The following is a 12,342-nucleotide window of genomic DNA, read 5'->3' as shown; positions in this document are numbered from 1 at the left end:
AGATATGCGATTTCTACAAGTACATCAAATTAGTTTTTTATGAGGTATCATACCGTGTTAAATAAAAATAACATAAATTCAATTAATATTGGCCTGTTCTGAATATGATACGTGTACATTGCGAAACATTTAATAGAATATGTGTACGGAGGATGTTTGCGGTTATCCAAGAAATACCTGAAGTGGAGCGTAACCAATGATCTACAGGCCTATTTTGTAAATTTAATGTACAAATTGTAGTACATATAACAGAATCTGCGTATGGAAGACGTTCAGAAGACGTAGGCCTTACTCCAGGGATTTCTTGGATGACCAAGAACATATGCAGTGAACGCATTCTGTTCTTTGTACTGCAAAGGGCATGTACCATATTTGAAACCGGAAAATTGATTTTTAGTTACGCGTGTAGATTGAAAGGCCTTACTCCAGGGATTTCTTGGATGACCAAGAACATATGCTGTGAATGAATTCTGTTCTTTGTACTACAGAGAGCATGTATCATATTTGAAAACGCAAAATTGATTTTTAGTTACGCATGTAGATCGTAAGGACTTACTCCAGGGATTTCTTGGATGACCAAGAACAAATGCTGTGAACGCATTCTGTTCTTTGTACTACAGAGAGCATGTTCCATATTTGAAACCGGAAAATTGATCTTCAGTTACGCGTGTAGATCGAAAGGACTTACTCCAGGGATTTCTTGGATGACCAAGAACATATGCTGTGAATGAATTCTGTTCTTTGTACTACAGAGAGCATGTACCATATTTGAAACCGGAAAATTGATTTTTTGTTACGCATGTAGATCGAAAGACCTTACTCCAGGGATTTCTTGGATGACCAAGATCATATGCTGTGAACGCACACGGTGTCTTTTGTAGAACAACTTCAACTAAAAAAATCGGCATTTCTGAAATTTTGCTACATGACAGAGGGGAGTCATACCATTCATTTGCGACCTGGATGTAAATAATCCGTCGGGGGGTCTAGTGCAACTTTTTTTTTGAAGTTTTTTTTATCAAAATGTTTAAATTTTCAAATGAAAAATGAACTTTGAATGAGAGTTCTCAAGTAATCAAAGCCGAAATTTGCATAGCATTATTTTAAATTTATACTTGATAAGGAGAAATAGTAAAACCGTACCCACTAAAAAATAAGAAAGGGGGATGGGAAAGGAGGAGGGGGGGGGGTTTATATAATATATTTTTTATCATTTTTATTTATACTCATGCGTTCATGCTTCTAAATCCGAATGATTCAAAGAACAATTTGGGAATGGTACATGTTTTCGCTATGAAACACGATCATCTAACTTAAAAAAAAGTTGTACTAGACCCCCGACAGATTATTTACATCCCGGTCGCAAATGAAAGGTATATGCCTCCTCTGTCATGTGGCAAAATTTCAGACATGCCGAATTTTTTGAAATAAAGTTATTGAAAAAAGACACCGTGCCCATTCTGTTCTTTGTACTACAATTGAAACTATTTGAAACCGGAAAATTGATTTTCAGTTACGCGTGTAGATCGAAAGGCCTTACTCCAGGGATTTCTTGGATGACCAAGAACATATGCTGTGAACGCATTCTGTTATTTGTACTACAGAGAGCATGTACCATATTTGAAACCGGAAAATTGATCATCTACGTATTCTTTCTCTGTACCACAAGGAGCATGTACCATACTTAGAACAGGACTACAAATCTTTGTTCCTGAGCTCAAGCCATTTCTTGGATAACTGGACGATAACTGTGACTTTCTTCTTCTTCTTCTTCTTCTTCTTCTTCTTCTTCTTCTTCTTCTTCTTCTTCTTCTTCTTCTTCTTCTTCTTCTTCTTCTTCTTCTTCTTCTTCTTCTTCTTCTTGGCATTACATCCCCACACTGGGACAGAGCCGCCTCGCAGCTTAGTGTTCATTAAGCACTTCCACAGTTATTAACTGCGAGGTTTCTAAGCCAGGTTACCATTTTTGCATTCGTATATCATGAGGCTAGCACGATGATACTTTTATGCCCAGGGAAGTCGAGACAATTTCCAATCCGAAAATTGCCTAGACCGGCACAGGGAATCGAACCCAGCCACCCTTAACATGGTCTTGCTTTGTAGCCGCGCGTCTTACCGCACGGCTAAGGAGGGCTGTGACTTTATGCAGAATAACTATCATTTCGGTCAATTTTGAAAGTCAAACTTAAAAGTTTATTTCGGTTCCAGTACACAATTTTTTCTTATTGCAATCCCATTTCGACCGCATAAAAATGATTTTGATTGTGCTGCCATTCAGTTAAATGCCTCAGTCTGTCAAACAACTAACACACATGCTTAACATGTACGTGGGTAGTGCTGTCAACAAATTTCTATTATGAAATTATTTTTCCTGTTTCAAACTTTTGGAATAGTAGAAAATTTTAGTATGAATGACGAGTTTGAATGAAAAATATTTATTTGGAAGACTTTACTGTTATTACACTAGCGGAAAATAATTGAAAACCCTACTGTTATTGATTGCATGATGTATTATCAGATGTGTAACACAGTGGCGTAGCCAGGGGGGTGGTTTTGGGCATAAAACCCCCCCCCAAAGACAAAATTTTTAGAAGAAATTTTTTTTTTCGAAAAAAAATATGTTCAGAAAACCCCCCCCAGACCAATTTTCTGGCTACGCCACTGGTGTAACATAAGATTTTTTCAGTTCAAACCGCCAGTTTGACAACGCGTTTTTCAACTATAAACAAGGCGACGAAGAAAATAAATTGAAAAACGCTTCAAAGTTTGAGAAAACGGATCATTTGAACGCCTTCCGGTAGTTATTATGGTAGCAATTATTATTCACTTGAGCAATAAACATTGCTTTTATATAGTGCGCAGTGAGAAATTTATGTGAAAAAGTTTTTATTTATTTATCATCAGACTAAGGCCGGAGTGGCCTGTGCTGCACATAAAAGACTTCTCCATTCAGCTCGGTTCATGGCTGCACTTCGCCAACCACGCAGTCTGCGGAGGGTCCGCAAGTCGTCCTCCACCTGATCGATCCACCTTGCCCGCTGTGCACCTCGCCTCCTTGTTCCCGTCGGATCGTTGTCGAGAACCATTTTCACCGGATTACTGTCCGACATTCTGGCTACGTGCCCGGCCCACCGCAGTCTTCCGATTTTCGCGGTGTGAACGATGGATGGTTCTCCCAACAGCTGATGCAACTCGTGGTTCATTCGCCTTCTCCACGTACCGTCCGCCATCTGCAACCCACGATAGATGGTACGCAACACTTTCCTTTCGAAAACTCCCAGTGCGCGTTGGTCCTCCACGAGCATCGTCCAGGTCTCGTGTCCGTAGAGAACTACCGGTCTTATAAGCGTTTTGTGGATAGTCAGTTTGGTACGGCGGCGAACTCTATTCGATCGGAGCGTCTTGCGGAGTCCAAAGTACGTACGATTTCCAGCCACTATGCGCCTCCGAATTTCTCTGCTGGTATCGTTATCGGCGGTCACCAGTGAGCCCAAGTACACGAATTCTTCAACCACCTCGATTTCGTCACCACCGATAGAAACTCGTGGTGGGTGGCTCACATTGACCTCTCTTGAGCCTCTTCCTATCATGTACTTCGTCTTCAACGTGTTGATGACTAGTCCAATCCGTTTAGCTTCGCTTTTCAGTCTGATGTAGGCTTCCTCCATCCTCTCAAAGTTACGTGCCATGATATCAATGTCGTCGGCGAAACCAAATAACTGGACGGACTTCGTGAAAATCGTACCACTCGTGTCAATCCCTGCCCTTCGTATTACTCCTTCCAAAGCGATGTTGAATAGCAGACACGAAAGACCATCACCTTGCCGTAACCCTCTACGGGTTTCGAAGGGACTCGAGAATGCCCCTGAAACTCGAACTACGCACATCACCCGATCCATCATCACCTTGATCAACCGTATCAGTTTATCCGGAAATCCGTTTTCATTAGCTGCCATAGCTGGTCCCGATCAATTGTATCATATGCGGCTTTGAGGTCGATAAATAGATGATGTGTGGGCACGTTGTATTGGCGGCATTTCTGCAATACCTGACGTATGGCGAACACCTTGTCTGTGGTAGAGCGTTAACCCGTAAATCCCGCCTGGTACTGAACCACGAACTACCTTGCAATTGGTGTTAGTTGGCGGCATAAAATTTGGGAGAGTACCTTGTAGGCGGCGTTCAGCAATGTGATTGCGCGGTAGTTGCTACAATCCAGCTTATCGCCCTTTTTGTAGATGGGACACACGACACCATCCATCCACTCCTGCGGCAGAACCTCATCCTCCCAAACCTTGGTAATCACCCAATGCAGCGCTCTAGCCAGTGCTTCACCACCGTGTTTAAACAGCTCTCCTGGTAGTTGGTCAACTCCAGGGGCTTTGTTGTTTTTCAGCCGGCCGATCTCCTCCTGGATTTCCTGGAGATTCGGAGCCGGAAGTCGCATGTCCTGCGCGCGTGCTCCTAGGTTCATTACCATACCGCCACCGTTGTCTGCCATATCGCCATTCAGGTGCTCTTCGTAGTGCTGCCGCCACCTTTGGATCACCTCACGCTCGTTCGTAAGAAGGTTCCCGTTTATTTCCTTACACCAGGGAATCATTTTTTTTTGGAATGCGCATGCGAAACAAGCGACAAAAGAGAACCAAGGACAAAGCTTTGTTTTTGTCGGAGATAATAATGACAAAGATCCGAAAAATTTTGTCAGCAACAAAAAAAGGAGACAATCTTGTTGCTAACTTTTCATCCCGTTATTCCGCATTATTTCTAGAGCAAATTTCGGTTATATGCTATCATAGTTTCTGTTTTTATGGAAATATTCGAGAATCGAACAATGATTACATAATTAGCATCGTATTTTCGGAGATATCAGAGCATGCAAGGTAAATGATTCTTGTCATTGTGTGCGAGTTCTGATAAATAAAGGTTTGTCGTTAGGTGCGTTTGTCAGTAACAAACTCTGTTGATGACAAAGAGTATATTATTAGGCGTTGCTCGAATATTGATTCCCTGCCTTACACATATCGGGCTGCGACACGTGGCCCTTACGTGAACGTGAACGCGCCCGTTTGTATCGTGCCTCGTTCGCCCTCGTGCGGTGTTGCAGCAATCTCGCCCATGCTGCATTCTTCTCCTCAACTAAGTGCTCACATTCGCCGTCCTACCAGTTGTTTCTCTGATCCGGAGCCACCGTTGCAGCGGTTGCGGTGCTTCCAATGGCGGATCGAATATCTCTCCAGCCATCTTCAAGAGATGCTGCGCCTAGCTGCTCTTCCGTTGGGAGTGCCACTTCCAGCTGCTGCGCGTAGTCTTGGGCTAGTCTACCGTCTTGTAACCGCCCAATGTTAAGCCGCGGCGGACGACTCCGACGCGTGTTGATCACCGTCTAGAGTTTTGAGCGAAGACATACGAGGTAGTGGTCGGATTCAATATTCGCACTGCAGTAAGTGCGTACGTTCGTGATGTCGGAGAAGAATTTACCGTCGATTAGAACGTGGTCGATTTGGTTTTCCGTTACTTGATTAGGTGATTTCCATGTGGCCTTGTGGATATTCTTGCGGGGGAAGAAAGTGCTTCGGACTACCATTCCGCGGGAGGCTGCAAAGTTTATGCATCGTTGGCCGTTGTCGTTCGATACGGTATGCAGACCATCCGGTCCGATGACCGGTCTATACATTTCCTCCCTTCCTACCTGAGCGTTCATGTCACCGATGACGATTTTGACGTCCCGCAGTGGGCATCCATCGTATGTCTGCTCCAGCTGCGCATAGAACGCTTCTTTCTCGTCGTCGGATCTCCCTTCGTGTGGGCAGTGCACGTTGATGATGCTATAGTTGAAGAAACGGTCTTTTATCCTCAGCTTGCACATCCTTGCGTTGATTGGCTGCCACCCAATCACGCGTTGGCCCATCTTTCCCAGCACTATGAAGCCGGTTCCCAGCTCGATGGTGGTGCCACAGATTTGGTAGAAGGTAGCCGCTCGATGCCCGGAAAAGCGGTCCTTTCTGTCCTGTCCAGCAGATTTCCTGCAGCGCTACGACATCGAAGTTGCGGGGATGTAATTCATCGTAGATTATCCTGTCGCAACCTGCGAAGCCTAGCGACTTGCAGTTCCATGTTCCAAGCTTCCAATCGTGATCCTTCATTCGTCGTATTATCTTCTATGTCGTTCGTAATAGTTGTTTTTAAAGGCGGCTTATTGGGCCTGCGCAAACCTCCTGTCTCGTCGGAGGGCCGTCGTGTCAGGACTGTTTAGCGTCCCACCTAACACCAGGACTTGGGCTTGTGCGCTTTGAGCGGCACACGGTCGCTTTGGCGGAGCCTACTTGCGGATACATGCAGCTTTTTATAGAGGTTTAAAAGTGGCCCACTGTCAAACCCCACCACATCCTAGGCAGGCGCCACAACTCGCAGATGGCCTGGGGAGGGATCGTCAAGCCCTTGGACATAGTCCCTGCTGCCCTCAGGCCAACGTGATCCCCTTGATTCTCTGCAGCTGTCCAGCAGTGTTGTCCTACATTCTGTGCAAAAAAAATCTGCTCTTTGATTTTACTCCACATAAACGGTTTTTTGATCTTAATTCGTAAGTGCAACTAATAAAGGGATATTTGAATTTTCCAAATAGGGTAACCGGCGGTAATGTTGGCCCTGGATGTAACATTGGCTCATCACGCAAATTAATCAATATTTCAGCGATAATACGTCGATTTGTAGGGAGATATTAACCACTGCTTCTTTAGAAAAGTGTATCAAACATATATCTGCTTCATAACTCTAGATTTATAAACTTCTTAAACTATTAAAAGCAATTATGTTGCGTGAAAAATCACTTTGACTCGGTTTTTAGCAGCTATGTTTCGTTGACTTATGCAGGCTGGCTGTACTAGAGTTTTTCTTTTGCCCAATAAAAGAGTTTTCTGAATGAACATACCTGCTTTCGCACATCAGATGAATGGATACCAACCACACTATGTCAGCTATCATTTTTATTTCACAATTTCTATTAGTATAGCGACATTATCAACCAAAACTTTTCTGGACAATACTGGGGGCACCCGTAGTCAAATGTTGGCATGCGCTTTCGATTTGTAGCACTACGTTAGTATAGGTGAAACTCTAAAATCAAAACATTCTCACCAATAACCCGTACTGGAGAAAATAACTGAAAGCTGCAGATAGAATATCCGATGCTTGCGATTGAGATGCTGATTTTTGTAAACACAGGTTAATCCACTCAGCGGTTAAGTTTCATTCACAAATTACATAACGCTAAAATCAACCCACACCAAGCCTCTAAGAATGCTTAATATATTGTACGATTCTGAAAAGTCCTTAACGCTCAGACATGTACCCTCCCACAACCTAAAACGTCATGTAGTTTGTGAATGGGCCTCATGATGCTTTTCTCGAAACACGATATAATCGCTTTCATTCGCAGAACATGCCAAGAATAATTGCCTACCTTACGGCTTTCAAACACGATTCAAGCGAAAGCGATTCAAGCATCAACCTTTTGGGTTCGATACATCATTTTCTTCAGAATTTCGCAAATAAATGATTCAATTAGTGTATGAATATCTTCTTTCGCACGAATCCTACAAACATTTTCTCATTTAATAATGGAAAGATACAATGGATCATATATTTCATTAGATAAACTTTCAACGTCATTTCATGTGAATAATTTCAAGTCAAATTACATCATAATTTAGATCTATACTATTGCTTGCAAAAAGTATTTTGATCTGTAACATGATTCCGAAAAAGTATTCTTTCAACTCGGGAAGTTGATACACGTGAGAGATTTGAGAGGATTCACAACAGCTGATCGATATAGGGAGGAGTGGAGTCAAACGCACGTAACAATCATGAAACTTCAATGCAGGCAGAGTTGAAAACAAGCATCCAATAATTGTATTTATGAATAATTGTGTAATAATATCAGGTAGTTGGCTCAGTTATAACTGTTTATGCACAGTACAAAGCAAGGAATTGCCTAGAATAAGTTTTATAATTGGCTTTCTTCAGTAGTGCATTTTGCATCATCCCCACCTAAATCATTGTTTACGTTTTGGAACAAAAGTTTCTTTGAGAGTATCGCGAGAGGGAGAGCAACACAACTGCCATGGTTTCAACTAGCAGTAAATCTCAAAATTATGCGGCAGCCAATAATTAACGTATGCAATTTGTTTGAAGGCACAACATGAGGGCTAGAACATGTAGCCTTTTTGCAATTGCAATTTTTAATACAGTTTTCATTTTTCTAAACTTCTTCACTAGCAAATATGGTAAATATTTGGGAAATAAATGATTCATATAATAGAATTTTCGTTAGCATGTCCTTTGTAAGCGTGCTATTGGGGGAATCAAAACGCACTCTCACAATCCGTGTGGTAGTATTTTACATGCAACCAATTAGAATTCACGCTCAATCAGATGATTTGATTTTCTCTATTTATTGCATGCTGTCTTTATTCAACGCAAGCAAAATGACTGGTACAACAAACAGCAACCCATCTTTATCTTTCGTATGTTCGAAATCAACAATCACTCGTCCCAAGTGGGCTGAAAAATGATCCACCTGATAGGGACAAGGATGCCGACATTTTGTCAATTTCTCTCGAGACTTTCGCTGGTTTAAATGAGATATTGCGGACATTCATCGCCGTTTTTCGCTATTTGGCGTCAACACCAAATGTAAGCAAGCCGGCTGATGGAATAATTCTGGTTGGAAATGCAATATATGAAGATTTATAACGATAAATGTGCTCAACCGTAGCATAATGGGCCAAGGTTTGAGCCGTTACCCCTATCATGTCAAATTTTCAACAAAATGCAAGCTAGAGCCACAGCACGCGCACTGAAAATACACTGGAGTGTATTTTCAGCGCGCGCTCCTGTGACTCTGCGGTGTGCATTTTTTGGTAGTTTGACATGACGCTCACAAAATTCGAATATCGTTCTATTAATCGCACTTATTTAAATTAAGATAATAAAATCGTTTAGATGGTGTAAAATCAAAGAGCAGACTTTTTTGCACAGAGTGTAGAATAACACTGCTGTCCAGTGGTGGAAGCTCTCCATGACATTTCCCAGTTGTCTTGCACTGTCTTTCTTATGGCCCGTTTACATATGAGCTAGTTCTAGCGGACAATGCACTATCCGACAATACTAGCACGAAGTTAGCATAATGTAAACGCTTATTAGCGAGGACAATTCCTGTTTACATTGTGCTAATAACGCGCTAGTATTGTCGGATAGTGCATTGTCCGCTAGAACTAGCTCATATGTAAACGGGCCATTATCCAAGTTTTTACGTCTTCCACAGGGACAGTTGACACATATCGCCGACCTTGATAACCGATTCCGGCAGGGTGATCGGCCGTGGTGTTGCCAGGCACTCCGCAATGCTCCGAGATCAAGGTAAGTCCGTAGTATATTTCCGGGAGTATATTTGCTAGGATATCTTGGATCCAGGGGTGTTTAGGCGTTTCGCTCTGGAGTGCAGAGTTAGCACTAGCAGAGTGGGATACGACGATGGCAATGGATCGCATTACTGGGGAGAGATCGACGCCGGCCATCACGTGCAGTATTCCGTCTCCTTCGATAAGCTCACACACGATGGCTAAATGGCAAGGATGCCTGCCTCGGCACAGGCAGAATCAGCTGGTGTATAGGGTAGCAACCCGGAAGCGGCTCGAACGTTGAAGCTCGGTGACAGTTTCAATATTGTCGATGCAGATGAAATCAAGAACATGTATGAACTTGTCTCAACTACGTCGCTCGACTTGCCCGATCATTATCCGGAGCATCTTGTTATTGATTCGGTGCGGTTTGGATAGCATTCGAACCAGATCAACTCTTGTCTTACAATTAACTTTGACTTCGCGGAAGTGCGGTAGGAACAAGAGGCTCCTGTGTATGGACACTCCAAGAACTTTTACAAATTTCTTGTCGGAGATGGGATGCTCTCCCAACTTGACGCTCGGTCCAAACAACTGGTGCCACCAACGGCAGACGTGTCCACGTGTCCTCTGCAGTGTTGGTAGAATCATGCTCAAATCCCACTCACCGAAGCCTCATGCGCGAGCTGACTCGCTTGCGATTCTGCATGGAGAGCATCGCGCATGAGTTTTTCAACGCAGAATTTCGCCGAAAAATGATTTCAAAATTGTCAATACCCAATCGAAGCGTATTTTATGATTACGTATGGATTTGTTATCCATTGTTTTAGAAGTCACAGAAGTCACGCAATGATGCAAATTGCGAGTCGAATCATGGACGATTCTCTGGGCCATGAGGGAAGATCCATTAATTACGTAACGCAAAAACTTCAGTGAACCCCCTCCTCCCTCTGAGCGTTACGTAGTTTATAGATGCTCCCTGATTCGGTTGAGGTTTGCCTCGCGCTTGATTTGAATCGTGGATGAGATTTGAGAATTTGAATTTTACCAACACTGGTCCTCTGACGCACTTACTGGCGGTCATAGTGTAGTCTACAGAGCTGGCCAAGCGATGGACAGCCCTGACGGCAGCTTCGCGCGCGGCCTGGAGTGTCGCCAACGATTACCAGCAATATATCGTCGGCATAGACAAAGACGTAAAAGTTCTGAGGAAGTGAATGAAACACACCGTTCATGGTGACAAGGAACAGAGTCACCGCCAGAATAGAACCCTGGTACCCCAGTCCCCTCCGGGAGAGTCCTTGAACCATGGTTTACAATTACAAACCCCACTCGCTCAAGTGTTGAAGGACGAAGGGGGTCCAAGTCCTTGGAGATATCCAAGGATACCATATCAACGTGTTTGACCTCATTGTAAGCGTTTTGCAAAACGTCACCCAGGTTTGCAAAATATGTGCCAGTTCCGTTATATATAATGCAATTATCTGGAACTGTTGTTTTGTTTCGATTTGAATAGAAAAACTGCAAACATCATCAACTCTGCAATCGATTCTCAGAACTATCACAGATAACAGACATACAGGGATACAGGCACCCTGTTATCTGTGACATAAACGAGACTGGTAATCCAAAGATTGGTAACAGAAGGTTTTGGATTCGAGTCCACCAAGTGGATTCAGAAAGATGTCCAAATTAAAAATAAATCGCAATAAATTAAATAAAGATCGATTCAAATTACCGGGGGTTCGAGGTAAGTTTAATACTAAAACATTTTGTGAATGCGGGATTGCTCAACAAGTGAATAAAAAAACTTCAAAAACGATAATGTTTATGAAACATATTTATTTCCCACTAGTCCATATCCAGACCTTACGATGACATTCAAGGCCACGAGGGCTTCTCGCCTTCCTTCAGAACTCTTCCGTAGAGCGCACTCTTGTCGCGGAACATGGTCATCCGTTCGGTTTCCTTGTTATCCAGGAACCACCCGATCCCGTACCCGGTCAGTGGGATGAAAGCCCACAGGTACTGTTTCGTCAGTCCGAACATCCTTTTGTATCCGACTCAATTACCCTTGCGGAACCTGAGCTGGTGCGAGCTGCTGCTGCTGTTGCTGCTTCCAGCTGCGGGTGTACGAATAGTCGGCGAAAATCGAGCTGATGGCCAACGTTGGGAATATGATAACCACCCGATATCGGCGCCAGAAGGATAAAATCGACATGAAGCCTAAAATTATTGGGAGAAATTGATTCGATTGTAGAAAATATACCTTGCCGGAGTTACGCAAATCGGTGGATTACAATTTTGTAGCTGCCAGTGCACAGAGAACTTTGACGGATTCGGTCAGATGCGGACAGTGTTGGGGAAATGTCAACATTTGGTTACATAACAACATAAAAAGACTATACGTGCATTAGACTGGTTCGAGAGTTTATGAAGTGGCTAAAAGCTGGGACGGGACTTGCAAAGAGGAAAAAATGTAACTTCAGCTGCTGCCAGTCAACTGCTGTCACGAACTGTCAGGTGCAACCAGCAGCTTTTTGTGTGAAAGTATTGGTATCTCGAATAAAATTTTCCGCATGATTTTTGTTTTACGAAGACTTTTTCACTTTAACGAGTATTCCAAATCATCCGTTTAGCTTATTAATAATCAGTTATAAACGTGTTGTTTGCTCCAGGGATAAAAATCCTTATGAAAATGAATTAAATAATTCGTGAATTGGATACACTTTTATTGTGCTCAGAAGAGTGCACCCGGGGCTTAGGTGAAACAGTCAAGGAAACAGTTGAAACTCGATGGTCAACTGTGATGAAAAGAAGAACAAGTGTCAAAACAAGAGAAAAGAAGCAGCGTCTTTGCAGGTCTCGTCTCAGGCTAAAAGTTTAGGTATTTTGCGGTCAAAATTTACCATGGTCCAATGCACCGAGTTCATCATTG

General features: G+C 43.0%; 1 protein-coding gene across 1 annotated transcript; it reads right to left on the bottom strand.

Annotated features, from left to right (window-relative positions):
* Positions 1 to 11,226: 11,226 nt before the first annotated feature.
* Positions 11,227 to 11,792, bottom strand: LOC134223491 (NADH dehydrogenase [ubiquinone] 1 beta subcomplex subunit 1). Its single transcript, XM_062702650.1, has 2 exons — positions 11,674 to 11,792; positions 11,227 to 11,560 (listed from the first exon to the last, which is right to left on the bottom strand). The coding sequence occupies exon 2, from the start codon at positions 11,451 to 11,453 to the stop codon at positions 11,286 to 11,288; it is 168 nt and encodes a 55-aa protein (XP_062558634.1). The 5' UTR covers positions 11,454 to 11,560; positions 11,674 to 11,792; the 3' UTR covers positions 11,227 to 11,285.
* Between the last annotated feature and the right edge of the window lie 550 nt (positions 11,793 to 12,342).

The sequence above is a fragment of the Armigeres subalbatus genome, chromosome 3 (assembly GCF_024139115.2).
Source record: "Armigeres subalbatus isolate Guangzhou_Male chromosome 3, GZ_Asu_2, whole genome shotgun sequence".
Classification (NCBI taxonomy): Eukaryota; Metazoa; Arthropoda; class Insecta; order Diptera; family Culicidae; genus Armigeres; species Armigeres subalbatus.
The sequence above is the reverse complement of the archived record's forward strand: the minus strand, read 5'-3'. Positions and strand labels throughout refer to the sequence as shown.